Source organism: Seriola dumerili, unplaced genomic scaffold (genome assembly GCF_002260705.1).
Source record: "Seriola dumerili isolate Sdu_G_001 unplaced genomic scaffold, Sdu_1.0 BDQW01000025.1, whole genome shotgun sequence".
Taxonomy (NCBI): Eukaryota; Metazoa; Chordata; class Actinopteri; order Carangiformes; family Carangidae; genus Seriola; species Seriola dumerili.
In genome coordinates this window covers 4,473,336-4,494,895 of record NW_019174280.1, presented here as the reverse complement: position 1 = coordinate 4,494,895, position 21,560 = coordinate 4,473,336, and the positions used below count along the sequence as shown (strand labels likewise).

Here is a 21,560-nt window from a genome sequence, read left to right as displayed (position 1 = left end):
CAAAAATATAGCTACTAACACTTCTAAGCATCGATATGATTGTATCTTTTATTTCAAATTTTGTTTGTTGAATACAAACAACTCATCACTGAATTTGTTTGCAGGTTAAACAAGCAGGACACAAAATGCTAGTTCAGCTTTTTCCCACTTTTTCCAGTGTTTATGCTCAGGCTAGGCTAGGCTAATCACCTGGCTCTGGCTCCAGAGCCATAACCATAACCATAACGACTCTAAATAACCATATTTCCCAACTATTCCTTTAAGTTTACAAGTAAATAAGAAAGTATCAGTTTCATCCTACCAGAGTGAAATGTTGTATTTTTTGGATTTTATATGAAAAAATACAATTCTATATGAAAAGAATAGCCATTACCTTCTATTCTGCTCACAGAACAGTATCAAACTGTGTGTCTGTCAGCCCTCGGCAGACATCAGAAGGCAATCTGTCAATTACTGGCTCAATCAAACAACATGGGGTAATTGAAGAGGTCATTACTGGTTTAAATTAACTACTAATCTTCTTATCTGCGTACAGCTTTAGAGGAGCATGTGCTTGTACATATTGTGTAGAGCTGATTGAAAAAAAAAAACGTGTGGAGGTAATTGGTACAGATACGTGCTGATTGGCTGAAATGATTAAAAGTGTCTGGTTTCACATCCTATTCCAGCTGCAGTCATGACAGAATGTGAACCTCCTGTTGTGAAACAAGCTGGTAATGGGGAAAAGGATGAAATTATTGAAATTATTGTTGAAAATCCAGGCAACATATGTTGACAGGTGCATAGTGCTGGCATAGTGCGATTGTTCATGTTGTGTTTAGCACAACACAAGGTAAGATTTCATGAGAAATGTGCAAATTAAACCATCTTCTCAAGTCATTGTGCATTCTTCTTCTTGTGTGCTGTAAGGTGTAACTGAAAACAGCCAGCAGCCACTCCTGTCTGTATTGTAATTTACAGAGCTCTGTCATTTAGTTTTATTTGTAAAGACATGTAACTCTTTTGTCAGATTATATAAAAAAAAGCTTTTGTCAACTGTTGGTTCTAAGGAGATCTCAACTTTGAAGCCAACGTGGACCAGAAGTCCTTAAACCTGCAATATCTGACCAGAATGCAACATTGACATACTTACCACCTTTTAAGTTGATATGGGGAACTTGTCGGCAAACAGTTACTTATTTACACATCCAGCTGTTATGAACCAACATTATCATTCATTTGGAGTCATGTTTCTGTCTACTTGATGAAACATTCACCCTCTTTTAGCTCTGTGTTTGGTCTTTACCTACTCCTGAGGGAAACTTCCATCTTTCTAGCTGCTAAATGCTTCACTGTGTTCACCGGTTTGTCTGTTTGGTCCTGAGTAGGTGGTGTATAGTTGTTTTTTTGCCTGAAAACAGCTGCCTGGTGCAGCTGAAAACACAACGCTATGAGCGCTGTGAGAGAGAACCAAAACAGTAAAGTTGTGGATCAGACAGCTGAACAATGAGCTGAAACTCACTACAAAGCTCTGTGAAACCATAAGGAGCTGCAGATTCAGGTGATAATGCTCTGCAGGTTTATCTCTACAAACAACACCTTTCTAATTGTCACAGTGTTTTGATGTTTTAGTTTCATACAGTGTTACTATAACATTTCGATGTTATATACAAGTTTTTTTTGTTGTTTTTTTTTTTTAAAAAAGCTGCGTACTTACAGAAATATTCTCTTTTATTTTATAGTATGTTTTATGAGTTTGAGTGTGAGTTGGTTTAGTCAATGAGGTTCTGATGGCACTAGATGCAAAGTTAAGGGATCACCAAACTGAATTTATTCTGAGATGGACAGTTGCCAAGATATTTAGTCTGGACCAAAGTGTTGGACCAACCGACAAGACATTGCCATCTGTAAAGCCATGCCATTAACACAATTAAAACACATTTTACCTCTCAACACTAACATATACTTACATTTTATGAAACTGTTGTGCAAAATCAAATATCCCAAAGTTGACAAATATAAAAGAAACAGCCAATTTCACCTGTTATGAGTCACCTGGTGGAGTTTTAAAGTCAGTTTTTCCTCGCTTTCCTGCCATGTGTGCATTGCATTGCTGTAGTAATAAACCCACTAAACAGTTCAATACATTCACAAGCTGTTCCACGCTTTTCTCCTCACAGCCTCTCCTGATGGAGGCAAAGTCAACGATCAATTCAGTCATAATTATGAAAGTTATTTTGGCCCTGGAGAGCACTCACAGCGGGAGGAGAGAGAGGAAGTTTACCCATCCTGTCATTTTAATTAGATCCAGATTTACCACTCACAATCTTAAAGGGCCCCATAGAGGACTGCAGAAGTTCACTTGGCTTTGGGTTTCTGTTTCTGAGCCTCCGCCACAGTTTACTAACAGACAGGATGTTGGCTGGAAACCACAGCTCAACAAGAGGATTTAAACTGACTTTACCACCTTATGTCTGTAAGCTTCCAGGTTCTGTTGTAGATATAAGTGTAATATCAACATTACTACTTATGTGACATCAGGATGTGTTCATATTATATATGCCCTAGGCAGGGGTGGCTTGCATGACTTTTAACCTGCTGTCTAACCTAACTGCCTATATTGTTCTGTCAGTGTCACAGTATCAGTTTCTTTGCATGAGAATTATTTTTCTCTTGTATGATTTTAAAGACTCAGAAGTTTCAAAGGGCAATGCACTGCAGAATATCATTTAGCCTATATCTTTACTCATCATAAATTTATAGATTAAGAGGCTGTTTTAACATGAATAGAAAACATTGCAGGCCAATAAAACAAATCTTGACGTCAGATAGTGAGACTCCATTAAAGAAAAGCTTATTGTAGCTGTCAGCAGAACCTGATTTACTAAGATCAAGAGAAGCAATTTCCTCTCTATAAAATATTGTCAAGTTGATGTTCTTTTTCCCAAATGACTCAACTGGAAATAGTCACGATTTGTACTTTCATGGTTATTTTAACTGTTTAAATTGGTGAAAGAGCAGAGGGTTGAGGAGGGAGGTTAAATGGTATGAGTCAACAAACTTTTTCAACTTAAGTAGGCTATGAACTGTTCGTGAAGGTCCAGATTATAGGAATTAATATGTCTTTTTTTTTTTTCATTTTCACAGATATATGAAAATGCTGTCTAAGAGGTACATTCCAACTGTGGCCACTACATCAACAATCACAGCACAGCAGGGTTGTTTAAGGACTGATCTCTAGATGTTTGTATCTGTCTGGTCAAATTGTGAAATCTTGATTTGGGCAACAGTCTAACATTTTAATAGTTAGAGGAAATGTTTGTATATGTAGCAAGCTGACTCGGGCCAGGAGACAGTTAGTGTAGTTTGTCTTAAAGACTGGAAGAACACAAACAGCACACAGATGAGTACAAAACAGAAATGTGAAAACAATCAGTTGGTTTTATATTTCCTTGTGTACAGGGTATACAAGTTCAACATGTTGATTAACAAGCTTTTGAGGTGTTGGTAGGTAAAGTTTTTAAACTTTGTACAGATGCAGATGGGCTGTTTTTACTTTTCTATCTGTGCATGAAATTAATAAACAACATACACGGTGTAAGTTTCTAAGAGGTACTAGTTTTGAACTTACAGGCTTCAGGCTAGCTGTTTCCCTCCACTTCAATTCTAGCTAAGCTAGACTAATTACCTCCTCGCTCCTGCTCCATTGTTAACAGTTCAGCATTTTTGGAAACATGCAGATTTGCCTTCTTGCTGAGAGTTAGAAGAGAAACGCAATACTACTCTCATGACTGAATGAAAATATGAAGCTAAAGCCAGCTAGTTTATCTTAGCATAAGGACCGGAAGAAGAGGCACACAGCTAGCCTGACTTTTTTGGCAGTGATTTCCAGGCCTTATTCTAAACTAAGCTACATATTGCAACGCAGCCAAAGTTAGTGCCAACAGATGTTCCCAGTCCTGCCAACAACGTAAGCTATTGTTGCATTTACAGGAGGTAATAATATGCCCTCTGAGCAGCGCTACCTTTTCAGGGCAACTTGGAAGCTACAGTACTATCATATGGAGCTAGCTGGTTAGCATGCTAACTTCAGTAGAAGAAGCGAAGTAATAGAAATAGAAGCAACATTGGCGCTGGAGAAATATTTGATGCTGAACTCATTTCATCTCTTCTAGACTTGTAAGTAAACAGCTGTTAATGCTAATGTTGGCTATGTAGCAATAGTATATTTTATAAATAGCTCCCTGAAGCAAACACATCGGATCTTGAAAGCAAATAGGTGTACAGTATTTCCCCAAATGTCAAACTATTACTTCAACTAAATGAAACCTGCACAACAGTAACAAAGATGTGGAATATAGGGACGTTTGGATGTCTTTTCCAATCACTGTATAAAAAGCTAGTGTAAACACACAGAATGACCAATGAAGAGCAAATTATTTAAAGAATATACAGTATACAAACAGGTTGAATAAACAAAGCTGTCAGCTGTGTTTGTTGAACCTGTTCTATTTTCTGTGAAGGAAAATCCTGAGTTCCAAAATCTTGATTCAAATTACAAACTTTGATCTACAAAGGAAGTTACACAGACACACACTATTTCGCTCACTGCCTTACACACACACACACACATACACACATACACACACACACTCATGCCACTTCAATTAGATTCTATTGGATTTTATTAAATCTTCCTTGAGCTTTCACTTCACGGCAGCATCCATCAGAGGTTTATTATTTATCTTGCTGTCAGGAACTGGCAGCTTGTGGAATCCCATAGGGACTGAGAGAAATAGTTGTATATATGTGTGTGTGTGTGTGTGAGTGAGTGTGTGTATGATTATGTATATGTATATACTGTAGAAGTACTCCGGTCTGCAGATGTATACATATTGTGTTTGTCAGCATTTGCACAGACTCTTTTGCGTTAAAATTATAGCAAATTCATTGCTCTGAATGGGAAATCACATTGTGGCTAATTGCCGACATTAGCTCAGAATATTAGATCCGTGCATGTCTGCATTATGCAAATATAGTTAAAAATGCAAATGTTTTCATTCAGCACTAATCACTGATCTTAGAACAGTTTATCTTTGATGCATTATAGAAGAGAAAAAAAAGGAATACATTAACAATAATTGGTGAAAACTAATACTGTAATTATATCACTTCTCATTTGTGACCAGAGCTTATACAGTTGATCTTATACAGACAGGCGAATGTTGAATAGATTATATATATGCAAATAACCACGTTACACCACAGATGTTGTTGTCAGGTATATTTTAATTCTGCTAATAATTCTGAAGTTTGTTTATGTTGGTCACACCATTTCCCTAGAATTACAATATAAAACATCATCCTGTTCCAATGCACAGAATGGGCCAAACACACAGCAGCGTACGGCATTGGAGTGAGTGTCTGTGTGTATGTGTGGGAAAATGGAAATACATTTGTTTACTTTTTAGAAAGATGTAATTTAAAAGCAGCTGTGATGGAACTACTCAGATGCCTAACTTAATGAAAAGGAAAACGTAAATCTGAGTGGTTATGAGGGTAAATGGCTCTTTGGTAACTCAGAGAAGTGAAACATGACAAGCAGCGCGCAGTAGACACCGCTTCTTTATAAGTGGTCACGGGCCAAAAAGATTTGGAACCACAGGTTTAATTTTTAATCCATGCATTGTATTTTATAAAATAACTTTTTTTTAAGTTTTCTTATATCGAATATTAAATCTGAAACCTAATGACACCTCTCAAATAGATGCAGTGAAGAAAAGTAGAGGAGTAGAAATGTAAAGTATCATAAAATGGCACAATGTTACTTTCCTCTCTCCTCCCTTCATGCCACAGCATAACATCACTCTTAACTTCTACAGTGAGAACAATGTGCAGTGATGAGAACTGCTGCTCTCGCCCTACAAAAATATCCATTACATGAAAAAACCGTCATCTTGTGAAACATTTTGCATTTTGCTGCTCTGAGACAGAGAATTGTCCCAGTGGTCCTACCATTACTCAGCATTATATAACAAGTGGTTACACTGGGGGATTAAGGATATGGGGACTTCGGTGACCAGTGGGGGAAGTAGCAGGAAAAAACAAAAGTTGAGTGGTTTGAGTCACTTTTCCTTTCAAATGTGTTCCTTTGGGACTTTTAAAAGGCATTTTTAAGCTGTAGAGTGTAATTTGCCTCAAACTGGTGAAAATCACTGCCTTATGGATGATATTTGATTCTAGTCTCGAGGCTTGAAAAGTTTTTTGCCTATGAAGATGGGCTCTCAGAGCACCTTTTTCTTCTCTAAGTTGTCAATAAAGAATGAAAGCAGTGGTTTGAGGCGAGAATACTGAGATGAGCAGAGATGTTTTTCATGATATGAATCCTGAAACACTGTAGCTCAGCTTTTAACAGTTGTGTATGTAGTCTGATTGAGAAAATCTTTACATGTAGGGATCTCCTGGACTCTCCTCGGGGATCCCTTGCAGTCCCCTTGAATTTCATATCGAGCACTGCTGCCCCCCTCACTGTGTGTAAATGTCCTCGCCTCCAGCGCGGCACTGATAAACAGAACCTGCCTGAGCAAATGAGCTGAATCCATCAGCCCACCATTACCTAAGGTTAACTGCTAAAACATTATACACCAGGGTCCCTTTTTCTTTCAATTAATTCCCTACATATAGACCTCAACGAAGCCCTCTGGGCACAACACCAGGCCAGTGTACACTCAGTTACACCCACACATCCACAGAGATGCCAACACACACACACAAGGAAAAAGTAAAGAAATAACACAGACCAAACAAAACTAAACATACTGCACTTCTGCTCATAAAACACTGGCCGTCGGCTGCTTTCGTTTCCCAGCGGCTGCCACAGGTCAGACAGCAGTTTATAAGCGTGTTGCCCTCCTGTATGTGTGTGTGTGTGTGTGTGCATGTGTGTGCATGTGCCCCCCTTCAATACAGCTTGTCATAATATAGCAGATAAAGTGCTGATACGGCTGTGGCTGACACTATTATACACCACCACCAGGGAGATGGATATGGATGGAGAGAAAGAGAAAGCAGGAGGAGGGAACGGGTGGGTGGATTGGATGGATGGATGGATGGATGGATGGATGGACTGGAGTGTGTATATAAGCAATTTGCTATGGCAACTTTAGATGAACCTATAATTTGTCAGAGACTGAGTGAATGTGAGAGAAAGGGCAAAATGGATGGAAAGTGGCGGATTTGCTGGCAGCAGTCTCTTACTCAGCAGCAGAGCCACAAAACATGATGAAAAATGCTGCTGTGTGTGTGTATGTGTGTGTGTGTGTGTGTGTGTGTGTACACATCAACAACTTGCCGTGAATCGAGGTCTCACAGAGAGGCAAGTCTGACACCTAGAGGATGACTGTATGTAGTGATCTCTCCCTGCACTGCCGGACACCAGGAGCTGGGGTTTTATGAGAAGGTTTGACGCAACATAACGTCGTCCACATCCTATCATTATTTCAGTTTGGGATCACAGTTTGCAGGCACATGATTATGAGTGCGTCCTAACCTAACCCCACCAAGGAGTCCCAGGAATAATTTGAGGAAATGAAAAAGTAAAATCATAATTCAGATACACAAAATTTCTTATTTATCCTGCATTTTGTCACATTTTTTTTTGCATTTGGCTGTTCCACCAGAGTGTGATTGTGATGTATGAATGTGTGAGTGAATAGATGAATGTGGCAAGTATTGTAAAGCGCTGGTGAGTGGTCAGTAAGACCAGAAAGGTGCTATATAAGTGCACGTCCATTAACCATGTACATTTTTTTTAAGTCCAGGGCACATATAACTGTCACCATTTCAATGACGGTTTCATATTACCACCCATTCCAATGTGTATGTAGGTGCTTCACATTTAAAGCAGTATATGACGTGGGTATGTATAATGTGGAAAGTGTTGCTTATAGAACCCACAAAAAAGAATTGCCTGTGTCTGCAACCCTCAGATTTACAGAAATTTACAGCGTCTTTTAGCTTATTGTTTTGGTTTTGCGGCACGACATTACTGATTGATTTGATTCGCTCAAATGAGTTGGTGGGGACCAAAACAGAGTTAAAAGGAGAGTGAATATTGTTGGAAGACCAGAAACACAACCCCAAACTAATTCTACTAATGCTCTGTTGAATCTTGATGTGTAAATTGATGCGTACAACTGTTTGCTAACAAGTTTGTCATATGAAGTCGATGGTGATTGTTTGAAGTCATTTAAATGCTTTTGAAACAATGGTCGTATGTTACATAAGCTTATAAACTTTAACACTTTGATTCAGGGAACATTATGTGTAAGCGTTGGGCTCTCCAGGACCTTTCTCAGGAATAAGGACAGTCACCATATACAGGTGTCTTTTGACCTGCAAATACCCAAATCAGTGCTCACTGTTTCCCTGCTAGCATGTCGTGTAGATGAGTCCCAGAGTTGTGGCGAATCAGCCAAGTTCCAACTTTTTCTCTGTCTTGTTAGCAACCTTTAAAAAAAAGTCAATGACAAGTGAGAGCCACAGGAGTTATTTATCTCACCACTCAGAAGAAGAATGAAGTGCTATAGATGTCAAGTTTAAAGTTTAGAAATATCTGCTTTTCTCTGTTAATTTGTGTAAACACATTGGCATGATTAAATACGATCACTTCATGTTTTAATCAATTTAGATCAAAGGGTTTCCCTCAGTTGTCTGAGTCACAAGAGCTTTGACTATCAAACATAGATTGGATGTGAAGAGGATGACGGAGTGAATTTTTATCAATCTGATCATCTCTGTCGTCGCTCCAGTTTATCTACAAACAAACACAATCAGAGCCATGATTTGTATTTCAAAACACTTTATTAACATGCTCTTTTATTTCATCAGCCTGTACAGTCAGTACTAAAAGGCCTCACCCAACATGAACACACACACACACACACACACGAATACACAAAGGAGTCAAATATTTAGACATTATATAAAAGCTGTAAAAAAAAAAACAATTTAACCAGAAATACAGTCACACTGTAGACTTGCACTTTGGGTGACGTGTTGACATGCAGATTAGAGTTGTACAAAGATTTCTGAAATGCAGAGCGGCTTTGATGTTGACTGTGTTTCAAGTTTCACAACATACAAATCGAGTAACTATCAAATTTGGCCATCAAAGAAGACGGAGGTAGCAATCTGAAAAATATGTGGCAAGTTTATGATTTAGGAGTGAAAGTTGAGTTTGGCAAAACAGAAGAGAATTTAAACCTTAAGATAAACAACTTGGCGTAGCTACTCTGTTTGTTGTAGCTGCTAAAGGGAACATCATGTTTTACAGGAACATTCGGGATCAGTCAAAAAAAAAAAAAAAAAAAAAAAAAAAAACTTATTTTGAAATGAGACCTGTTCATTGAGAGAGTGTTGGTGTGACACGGTCTTTCAGAAAGCTTTCAGTCAGGCTTGTGAAATCTCTACACGCTGCTTTCAGTGCAGGTTTACCATGGATGTGAAGGGTTAACAGTTACCCCATGTGAACTGCGCCTTCCCAGTAGAGCTCCACATCAAATCTCAATACTTCGAGTACCAACCGAACGTGTCGAGTACTGACTTTTTTTCCTTTCGTCTTTTAAATTCTAGATGGTATTTTAATTTGTCACATTAGTTATAGTTCTTGCATGACTGCTCGTGTTGGGACAGCATTCAAAATGACGCATTTGAGAAAATTAGGCTTATTTCATTAAACAGAAATATGAGTTTTTGTAGAGCAACATGTTTATATTCCGGAAAGAGAAAAATCAAAGAAATGTAATTTGTTAGCATCATATTGGCAAAAATGTCCCCACTTCAAAGGTAGGAATTATGGTCCAGGAACCAAAATTGTGTATCTGTTGTTGTTGTTGTTGTTGTTGTTGTTGTTGAGATGCAGTGAAGTGCCAGAGAAACTGTGGCTGTTTAACCATGTTAATTCAACCAATTGGACGTTTTCTGCGTCCTGAGCAGCTCTGCTTGTATCAGTAAAACTCAATCTGCCGCTGACACCGAGTTGGGATTTCAAGGCAACACGATTGCACTGCTGGTTAGCTTCCAAACGAATAGCTTTAATAGAAGGGGTTTTTAAACTACTCTAGTTTCAATTTGGAAAATTTGATTAAAAAAAGACTACGCTCTTATGAACAATGTGTCAGCTAAGGAGGTAATCCTGAGTCTTCAAAAAAAAGAATCACCGGTTGGCCCATTTACTTCTTAAACTCCTTGTGCATAAAGTCTTATTCTACTGCTCCAGTGACATTTTATTAGCATTTGTTCCTCTAGAGTTTCTGCTCCCGTTTTCCTTGATTTCGCCTCGTCTTCCTTCCCTTGTAACAAAATTAAATGAGGTGTGTATCTGTTCTATGAATATAAATAAAGGATGACTATTAAACATCTTTTAAATATATCCTGACTTTAAAAAAAACTCTGTAACTATGAAGCAACTTCAGTAACTATTCTACACATGAGAGAACATGTAAATTATCCCCAACAGTGAACAAAGACTCAACAAAAACTTGCACCTTTGGTGTAGCTGGTAGTATTTCACTATAACAAAATTTTCAATATTTCATCTGGAGTTTGGCAAACAGTGCGACACCTCCGTTAGACTTGTAGCATCGTCTCCACTGTGTAAACAAAGACAAATGTACTGCTTGTCTGTGTGGTTGGCAAAAAGGCCTTTGGGTTGTGGCAAGTTCAACTCAAATATATAAACTTTTAGTTCATACATTGCAAAAAATTTTTTTTTTTTCCACCAGAATCAAATTTTCAATTCATTTTAGCAACTTGTCAAAACAAAGAGAAAAAATTAGGAAAAAAAGAGAAAACAGTGTGCAGAAAGACAGTTAAGATACAGGTCCACACCACATTGCATGAATAAATTCATTAAAGTGCTCAAAGTAAAGAGAGACAAGAATAGGAGAGACAGCTAATAAAAAACACAGACAAACTGAAATGTAGATGAAAGAGCAGACTGAGAATCACACAAAGAAAAGCTGTGCTGAGTGTTAGAGGATTCATATTGAATGCATTAATGGAAAATGGCCACTATCCTGAGTGGAGCTGGCACATTCAGAAGCTTTCACAAGACTGCAAAAGGTTAGTTGTTCAGAATGAGCCAAAAGCAATATACCCTCAAAGGCCTTACTCATCATCTGGTTTTATGTATGTATAGAAAAGGTTTTTAATAGAAGAGTCTTAGGAAGAAAAAGGAGTTTTGAAAAGAGACTTGAGTTGAGAAACGAAAGAAAAAGAAAATAAAAAGCGGGTTGAGTGGTCTCCAGATGGCTTTTGTTCCACCTCTCATAGAAAGCAGTTAGACGTCCTTTATGACTCACATCGCACCATGTGGAGAGGAGGTGAGACGTCGTCGCATTACATCGGTGGAGGTAAAAAAAAAAAAAATATTCGACCCCTCCTCAGTCTCCTTTGGCTAATGACGTCGGTGGATTAGAGGCGAGCGACGACGGCTTTCTGAGTTGGGAGTTTTCCTCCTGGACAAACAGACAAATCAAAGATGTTTTAAACACCAGGCAAGATCCACAGCAGCTGTTTTATTCCTGCTTGTTTCTTACCTAGAGTGTCTTCCAGTGAGTTCACCATCACCTTGTTGACCTTTAAAGTTCCCTGCGCCGCTCTGAAGGGAAGACATTGATGTGCACCGTCACTTTCATCACTAGTCAAGTCGCCGTCCACAGCTTATGAAGGGACTATTGCTTTATTAGAAAGTAGGTTTAATAGAGCTTTCAGAGGATTATCCAGAGTTACAGGAGACACCATTTCTTGAGATAGATGTTGCTGTTTAATTTTTTGTTTATTTAATGTAATTTTTCATTTTCTTTGAGAACCACAGTAGAAATTCCATTTACCTCCATTGTGGTGGAGGCAGAAATCACAGGGATGGAGATCTCAACAACAGACCAAATGAATTCATTAATTTATTTAATTTAATGTTATCATTATTTTAATGTTATTATTCAATTAGTTGATTTGGGTGAAGTGTAGTGCTATTATGCTTAGTACTGCTTCTTGGGTGATGTTTTTTAACCAGATTATTTGTTTCAAAACAGTTTTGCAATCAAAACTCCTGCTCCTCTTGTGGTTTCATCCCCTTTTTTTCATTTTACCTAAAATAATCTTGACTTGACCTAAACCTAACAAACATTTTTTTGGTTTAATAAAAAAAATATCGAAACTTAAAGTCATCCAGCAAAGGTCCAGTTTTATCCATCATCATATACTGAATATAACCACTATGATCAATAATATAATATAATAATACAACTTACCTGCTTCACATCCCGTATGTGTGGTATTAAATTATTCAGGGATAGCTGTATATCTGTTATTGCATTGCTGCTTCTTTTTTCTTGCTTCAGTTAATCAAACCAAGCAGGGACACAAGGATGATCCAAACCAACATACCCCTTGATTTTCCGTACAGCTCCAAGTCTTAGCAAAGCCGCCAGAGTGTTCTTCTGGAGGTCAGACGACAACACCTCCGTGTACCTTAGTCTACCTGGATAACACACACAAACAGGTAATAGTTATTACTTTTAACTGAGAGCTAAGGTGAAAACAGACAGAGGCAATTAAAAAAAAAAAAGATATGAATTTTGAGAGAGCGAGAAAGAGAGAGAGAAACCTGCAAGAAGATGTTTGATGATGAACTTCCGGACGGCAGGAATAAACTGTTTTTCTGTCAGCACCTCGGGGGCCTCTTCACACAGGAACCTACACACCACCTGGGACCACACACACACACACACACACACACACACACACATCAAGGTTAATGCTGTGTTGACAGTGCCCTCTAAAGGACATCAGCTGTTAAGCACACACACACACACACACACACACACATACATTTAAAGAGTTCTGATACTATAACATCAATTTGTTCATGAAAATAAGCATGATGATGATGATGATGATGATGATGATGATGATGATGATGATGATGATGATGATACACATTTGTCCTGTATACACAGTATGTGCGCATGCACAAGTTTCTTGTTGAATTCTAACAAAAATTTAATTTAATAACGATTATGAATAAAATCAAATTAAGCCTCCAGGAAAATGATACTTTGAAATAAACTTTTTTTGTATCATAAATGCATGATGTATATCTTTTTTGGACTGATTCACATGCTGTGCAAAAAAATCATGGTTTTACATAGACAAAAAAACACATAAATGCTCTGCTAGATTTACAGATCTACATTTAAAAGGTATACTATGTGGGATTTTCTTTAAAAAAAATGCAAAAGTAATCCCTGTCAGTCATCACTAATGACCCACTAGAGGTGTGCGGTAGTGTATTTATCTGCAGAGACTGTATTTTCTTCTTATTTTGCTGTGTACAGGACATCTCCAGGCTGCAGCCATTGGGCGTGACTGTGTAGCCACCAGCCGCTAACAGCACACAGGGTGTGAGGAACTGTATAAAACTATAGCTATCGCTGACTCTGTCTCTCTCTGCTGTCTGTGTGTGTCATGTTGTATAAAGAGCTGCAGGTCTGTGTGTGACTGTTCGACCGAGGGTGGGGCTGAGCTACACGCACACACACACACACACACACACACACACACACACACACACACACACACACACACAGTGCAGAGAGGCCACAGCGGACAAGAAGAAGTGTGCGCTTCGGCTGCATTCACACAGATTCTGATAATGCGGCACCTTCCCGCAGGGTTGTGCAGAGGTGTGGGTGTGTTTATTTGTGCTTTAGAACGTAACCGCCATGACAGAATTACAAAATAATGTTTTATTTCTCTTATTTACTGCTTGGTTACTTGATGCAAATTAGAAACAGTAAATGGCCAAGAACAAAACATGACTAAAGTAATGTTATAAGACTGAACAAAACGTTGCAAAAACAAACTGTCACCGCTTTCCAAGTCTAATAAGGTTCGGAGGCTTATTAATAATGTGGCCTAAATACAGTATTGGAGGTGCACATTTCTGTATACGAAGCATGTCATAGTCAACATTTTCAAAACTAAACTGTGTGCGTCTTGTTCACCTGGTATCCCTGTAAGAAGGGATCTAACATACTGGTGAGGAACACCAGTGTCCTGTGTCCTCTCTCCGTCACCAGAACCTCCTGCTGGGTGACCTGCAGAGCTCCGGTCTTCACCAGGAGGAAACAGGCCTCCTCAAAGTCCTACAAGACACACAACATGAAAAATAAAAACCACACTGCATGTCTGTATGGCCATATAATTATGTATTTACTGCAAGTTCATTCAATTCCCCACACTTAAACATCTATTTCCTGTACATGAGTGTATAAAAATGTTCCTCACCTGCACAGTAGCTCCAGGACAGAGGATGAACTCATTAGAGAACATGTTTCTGAGGAAGCTGAAGCTGTTGAACACCTCCTCTGGAAAACACACAAAGATTAACATGCAGTAGAAGTAGCCAGTATGCATTCTAAATGTCTGATATTTATCCAGCTGTGTCATAGTTGGCTTTCTAATGTAAATATTGGAACGCAAAGAAGGATTCTCAGGTAACGCTGAATTCCTTCAAAGGGCTGAAAAGGAATTTAATTTCCTTTATTTCCTGAGGTTTCACATTTTTACACTTTCTGTCACAAACACAGTTTAAAATATATTTATTCAAGCAGAGTGGTCCTTCAAATAGATAAATTCCAGAAAATTACACCATTAAAACAATTTAGTTTGTGGTTTTCCATCTTTACTTGCTTCACGTCAGTCGTAATGACTCAGTGAGCAGAGAGCAGCAGAGGTAAACGTGTAAACAGCTGTGTCAGTCTCACGTTTCTGGTTGGAGGCAGCAGTGTGGATGGCCGCAGCCAGCAGTGCCGGTCGGAGGAAGACGTGCAGTGCCTGGTTCCTGTAGGAGGCACAGGAGAGTACGACGACCGCCCGGCTCAAGAGCTCCTCTTCTGGGGTGGCAAGAGTGCTGCGAGGCTCCCCTGGCCCCGCCTGCCCCCCTGCTTCAAGACCAAGATGTACAGTCAGAAGATGGCAAAACTGTTTTTCATGCATTTCCTGCAATTGCTGTAGTTGTATAACCTCTGCCTTTAATTTCTGTCTGTATTTGACATTTACAAATACACAGTGACTGATTACTTTATCTGTCTAAAGCAGAGTGGATTTGTAGGCTGCAAAAAAGCCTAAGAAATTTGACAGAGTTTGCGTTTGTTCATAAAAAAAAAAGTAATTGACATAGAATTGATAATAAAGAACATTTAGCAAAATCATCAATCACACTGCCTCAGTCATGTTTTTACAGACTTCAAAAGATCAAGATGTATTTACATGAAAAGCTCACACTCTTATCTGTGTCTCAGTTGTTGGGGAACACTTTCTTATCACACTTTTTCCATGCACACTGTTCTGATATGATCAGTCAATTATCACAGAAGAATGTAGCCCTGGTACTGTTTGTACCGGACTGTAAGTCACTCTCTCAGCTAGATGCCTAAATGTACCAAGGAACTTAACTTTGAAGGACTGTGCTGATATTAAAAGGAATTAAAAAACAAAAAAAAAACAAAAAAAACAAGGACATGAAAAAAATAAAAATAAAGGCAAGAACATCAAACAAATAAATACAAACCTTGTTCCAATGCCAGCTGCACTCTTCCCTCAGACATCTTCACTAGACCTCGATGCAGGGAAAGACTGGAGGAGATGACGTCTGGTGGAGGCATGTGGTCTGAATGAGAAAGGAAAGACAGAATAGACAGAAGTGGATGAGAAAAAGAAGAAGAAGAAGAAGACGAAGAAGAAGAAGAAGAAGAGGACACAGATGTTACAGCCACAGAGGAATGATAGTTGTATGTAAAATAAAAAAGGCACATGTGCTGCAGAACTCTTGCCTTAGTGACATGGAGGATCAGACTTAATCAATATGGAAATCTGTGTTTTCAAAAAGGCCATAATCTAAATCTCATTATTGTACATCATCTACTCCACAGAGCGGACCTGTGGTTTAATGTTAAAGCTCTCAGTCTTTTTGGTACTTGAGTTAAAAAATAGATGCAACTCTTGACTTCATACCCACAGCATGTGAAAGAAACTGTCAACATCTGTCTTAGGTTTTAATTTCTAGACGCTACATGAATGTGCCTTAGTCTCTTGACTGTGCCTTTAAGAAGAAGTAAAAAAACAAAAAATAATTAAAACTATTTTGCTACAAGTGTTTTGTATTTTTGTTTTCAGTAATTATGAATATTTCAATTCCAGCAAACTTCTGCATTTGTGTTTAAAAAAGGTTTTATCACATATTTTTGTCTGAAATATCAAATCTCAATTATCAGCCTTATAAATTCAGTATTAGTAAGACTCTAGTTTAGTTTATACCAACATGGTTTGATGCCACCAATAAGCTCAAACACCACAATAGATTTTCAACAGGGGCCTTTTGTTAGTCAAAACCCTTGAGTACACAGAGTCTCCAGTATCACTGTGAAGACACTGAATCTGCCTGAAGGGGGGGGGGGGGGCTCGGATCATACTGTACCAGGCCAGTGCAGGAAGGCCCCATACTGTCTAGAAAGATCTCGCAGCCACACAGCTTGTTCAGTCAGCTCGTCCAGTGCCATCCCCGGGTTCTGCCCTGACGCCTGGTTCTGGTGGTGGTTCTGGAGTAGCAGAGAGGCCAGGAGCACCCACGGCTTCAGGACCATGTTCTCCTCCTGGGCCCGGACCAGCCTGTAGGCCGAGTCATTCACAAAGCTCTGGATATCCTCACTAGGCCTGTTGGGGACGTGTCTGGAAAGGGAAAGCTTATATAATCAGTAACTACAGTATATGCACAAAACAAAAAATGATATTTTGAGTTTTTTTTTTAGTTTCCAGATAATTTCCTGCTGGTGTATCGTACCTTGGTATCAGGTTGAATTGGCAGCGGTTAATTCTGCCCTCTGCTAAACTTCTGACGGACACAGGTTGACCGAAGTAGACATGGATACTGCCGTAGTCTTCACTGAGGACCTTCCTGGCTTTAAACAGACCCTGCAGGAGGAGAGAGAACAAGGGAAGCAGTCCATCACTTAGTAAATACAAATAGATGTTTTTCAGGCTGCAAAATAACAACTTTTGATTTCAACAATTTTACAGCTTTTCCTGCGCATGACCATGAATGTGTGGTATGTTATTTTCACACTGATTTTCCGTTCATACAATATAAACAAGTCCAATGTTAAAGTGACTCACTGAAGTGGACTCCTTGGGTTTGGGTACACCCAGCATTTCTCTGGCGTAGAGCGCCTCCTCCAAGATCCTCTCATAGCTGATACTGACCGGGACCAAGCTCACGTCGAACACTTCCCCTTTAAAGTATGGATCCATCACTATATTCAACAGACCTGCAGGAAGTCAAACACAAGACAGTCTCAAAAAACTGGACTTGACTTAAAAATTTGCTGATTAGAAACGATGAAAACTGCTTTTTTTTTTTTTTTTTTTTCAGTCAGTTTTATTTATTTATATATTTCAGGGTTTTACAATCAGTGCAGCATATGACTCTCCATCCTTAGACTGTCTATGTAATACTTTATGATTTAATAAGAAACTGTACTGGCAAGAGAAACTATACAAAAACAAAACGAAGTATCTGATCTGTAGATGAGAGATAACTGTTACTTTTTTTTATTCCTCACCTAACTTTGGAGTCAAAGATTTGCATGTTCGGCTTCTGGTCCCTTCTAGGAAAAATTCAACAGGTGCAAATCCATTCTGGAGTTTAAAAAAAAAAAAAAAAAACAATCAAAAAATGTTAGTGTTAATTCTCTTCCAAAGCTTTATGACTAAAAAATAGAGAAATTATCATTTATGTCACAGACATTTTATGGACTGTGTTCCCTCTTTTTCACTGGAGGCTTTGCAATAACTGTAGAACATGGCTTTCAAACACTAATGTGGCCACTAGTCACTGCTCCTGAACCTAAGGACAAACATTTCACTCCCTAATAACAAAGACTGTGGAAAAACAACCGTGTAACCTCACTTTAAGCATGGTCTTGACATATTCCGAGAAGACGGCCCAGTACAGCTTGTCTCCTCCGAAGGACCGCCGAATGAAGAACGCACCAGACATCCGCAGCATCTCCCCCACAAACTTCATCCCCATGAAGTCTGCAGGGAGACAGTCACTTTTATTCCATTTTAATGAGGTGTTGCTAATATTCTGTCCTCCTCGTGAATGTAAATTGGGGTGGATAAAACATCAAAAACACCTTTCAGTACCACTGCGGTCCATATGCTTGTACATGTGTACTTAATAAATCGGTAACTCAGCATATACACTCATGTTCTTTCCCATGCTTACCCATGCCGGCAGCAATGACAGGTAGAGCCAGGTCGTAGGTGTACAGGATGTATGACATCAGCAGGAAGTCCATGTAACTACGGTGACTGGGCAGCAGGACAACCGGGTGCTCCTGAATGGCCTGTTGGAGCTAACCACAACAATGCAAACACAGGTTATGTGTGTGTTTTTAACTTTCCACGGACACTTGAGGTGTTGTTTGTGTTTCGGCTGTGTGCACACTCACCCTCTGGATGCCCTCTTCATTGACACAGATGCTCCTGAACAAGGTTTTAAAGACTTTGCTGAGTGTAAAGGCGAAGAAGCGAACAGTGCTGAGCTGCAGGCAATGAGCCATCTCCTCCAGGATGGCTGATGCCTCCTCCTGGATGTCATCGACAGCCCTGCTCATCTCTTTGGAAACCTGTACAATTCAAAAATCAAATACAAAATGACTGGATAATAGTAAAATGATGTTATAGAAAGTTTTAATATATTTAACATGGCCCTAATTTTTTTTTAACCCTGTTTATAATTTAACTGTCTGACACTCAGTGAGTAAAACTTGTCAACTTTGTCAGGTGTGTATTTGCAATAGTATAAAACTTTTTATAAACAAATTTTATATTTTACTATTAAAAATTAATAAACACTTTTCTGTTAATTAATTACAAAAATGTACACTTCTGCACCCACTTTAATGTGGTTTGATTAAACCCAATAATACAGAATGAAATTGTGATAAATAAATCATGTCAAAGTTCATGCAGTAGCTTGCACAAAGCTACAATCATGAAAAGTTTGGTAAAGACTACAAACTATAATTATAGAACTCATCTTAACTACCCTGACAAGTTGTTGCGTCAGATGTCTCTGTAATAACATCAGTCAGGTATAACAACATTCTGCTGTCAGAAACCTTCTACCCTACCTGATTGATGACGTAGTGCAGCTGATCAGACTGAAGCACCATGTTCTTCAGCGTGTCTGCTTTGCAGGGAGACACTCCTTTGTAAAGAATAGGAGTGTAACATCTGAGAGCGTATCTCAGGTCGCTGGAGTTCCTCCTCTCCTCCAAAATGTCCTCAAAGTCATCTCTTTTCTTCAGCATAGGGTCTCTATGCTAGATGAAAAAATAACATCAGACTGTATTAGAAAGGTGTATTCTGCTACAATAGAATACTTAAATATAGTGTTTTTTGTTCCCAAAATTCAGCATGCCAGGCAGTTACTTAAGCCATAATTGGAAGGGATATGTTTTAGTAGAAATTTTACCTGAAATAAATGTATTAATTAAGTATATTAAACCTTTTAGGTTGACCAAATATTGACAAGTGAGGTGTTACCGTTATATGGACAAATCACAGGTATGAACATTTTTGACCCTTTCTGTGATATCTGTTGATAGGGTCACAAAAAAAGTAATAAAACAGTGGCAATACTACAATGTCAAAAAACTCTGTTACAAGTAAAGGTCCTGATTTGCGAATGTAAGTAAAAGTAAAAGCACAATAATATTATCATATGGTACATCTTCAATGTGGAGCTAGTTTTTGGAGCTTAAACGACAGAAAAACTAATGTGCAACTATTCTGAAAATCCATTAGTTGTTAATGTCTAGTATTTATAAAAACTGCCAAACATTTAGTGGTCACCGCTTCTCCACTGTGTGGATTTTCCACTTTTTCCAGTTTCACGTTGTAGTAAACTGAATACATTTGGGTTTGGGACTATTGGTGAAATACTTCATCTTAAAACATCACATCGGGCTCTCGGAAATTGTCAGTTTTTCACAATTTTATGATGGTTTACAGACCAAACAATTTATAGATTAATCAAAAAAAATAAATCAGTAGATTAATCTGTTAGCTGAAGCCCTAATAGTTTTAGCTGCTTCATATCATGTTGTGTGGTTTAATCTTAACAATTCATATCTTATTTGTTCACCATTTTGTAAACAGTGATTAAAGCTCACAAATAACTACAGTGGGGTACACCAAGTACACCAAGTTTGGAGTTTATTAACTACACCTAGCTAAAAATAATGCAGTCTAATACAACAGTATTAGAAGTTTTGTAATAAATTCTCCTTCATTCTTTATAATGTTGTTTTTTTTTTTTAAATTGTTTTACAGCGGCATTGTTTCAACTGTATGATCGTCTTGGAGGATGTAGTTTGTGGTGCTGGTTTAACTGCATTGTATTATACAGAGAGAATGCACCTCCCCTGTTGACATAAGTGGGGTGCACAGAATAATAGAATTATCTGTCAGTATAACAATACAATTCAAGAGCACCACAAACTGCAGCCTCCAAAATGATCACACAGTTGAATCAACACCTCTCTGAAGCAGTTTCAACACAAATTGAATATTATAACCTTCATGAAGGAGGATTTACCGCTGCACTGTTGTATTCCACTGCATTAGTTTTAGCTGAGTGTGTCTAATGAACTGGCAACTGAGTGTATAAAGCACCATAAAATAAAACAATTTCAAGTCAAGCAGAGGCTGTGTTTATTTCTCATTAAAGGTGCTATACAAACAAATGCACTTAGTAAATTTCCAATACAGTGACGGAGAATACAAAACTAGCAGAGAGGGTGATAGGACCAGTATTGTGAAACACTGAAGGTTTACATCTTTTAAAAGGCAAGTAGGTATTGAAACATTGTGATGAACCACAAACGCAATAACACTGCACACTTGCAGAACAAAACTCTAAGAGTGGGATACCAATAGAAGAGATATAAAAGAGGACAACCGGAGATGTAAGAAAACATGTAGTCGAAGTTGCATGTTCGTCAACAGGCAAAACGGAGATTGCAAAACAAACATGTCTTGTAGAGGAAACACTGCCGCTAAACAAACCGTTAAACTAATTAAAGCAACTACAGGACAAAACAGTATGTTTCGAAGCTTTGTTGTAACAGAAATGTGAATTTGACAGTCACCTGTTTGAATGAAATGTCAAATGTCAAATAGTGGGCACCGAGCTACAGCAGAGAGCTAAGTTAGCTTAGCCTTGTGGCACAAGCAAAACATACATACCAAGTAAACCGCTTTGGAAGCCATAGTTTATCTCAGTTCATAAGCACATAGACGCCGCATCCAGTGAAGTTATACGTGCACGAGTATGTGTACGGTCCTGCCTCTTGTTATAATACTTTTGGTAGATAACAGCGGCTGCAGAACTTCACATGGGCGTGTTAATAGGTATTTCCGTGTCATATCCGTGCTACGGTGGCCCG

The 21,560-nt window shown here is 38.5% G+C and overlaps 1 protein-coding gene across 2 annotated transcripts; it reads right to left on the bottom strand.

The window, feature by feature from the left end:
• Nucleotides 1-10,776: 10,776 nt before the first annotated feature.
• On the bottom strand, nucleotides 10,777-21,499 carry gnpat (glyceronephosphate O-acyltransferase). Of its 2 annotated transcripts, none has more exons than XM_022769229.1 (17): nucleotides 21,361-21,499; nucleotides 19,242-19,433; nucleotides 18,558-18,734; nucleotides 18,332-18,461; nucleotides 18,011-18,138; nucleotides 17,664-17,739; nucleotides 17,218-17,369; nucleotides 16,886-17,016; nucleotides 16,523-16,773; nucleotides 15,617-15,715; nucleotides 14,811-14,990; nucleotides 14,332-14,411; nucleotides 14,049-14,189; nucleotides 12,650-12,749; nucleotides 12,430-12,523; nucleotides 11,580-11,641; nucleotides 10,777-11,498 (listed from the first exon to the last, which is right to left on the bottom strand). In XM_022769229.1, the coding sequence occupies exons 1-17, from the start codon at nucleotides 21,382-21,384 to the stop codon at nucleotides 11,455-11,457; spliced, it is 2,061 nt and encodes a 686-aa protein (XP_022624950.1). In that variant the 5' UTR covers nucleotides 21,385-21,499; the 3' UTR covers nucleotides 10,777-11,454. The 2 variants fall into 2 exon arrangements, with proteins under 2 accessions (XP_022624950.1, XP_022624960.1); XM_022769239.1 differs by having other exon boundaries at nucleotides 14,811-14,987.
• Nucleotides 21,500-21,560: the final 61 nt, after the last annotated feature.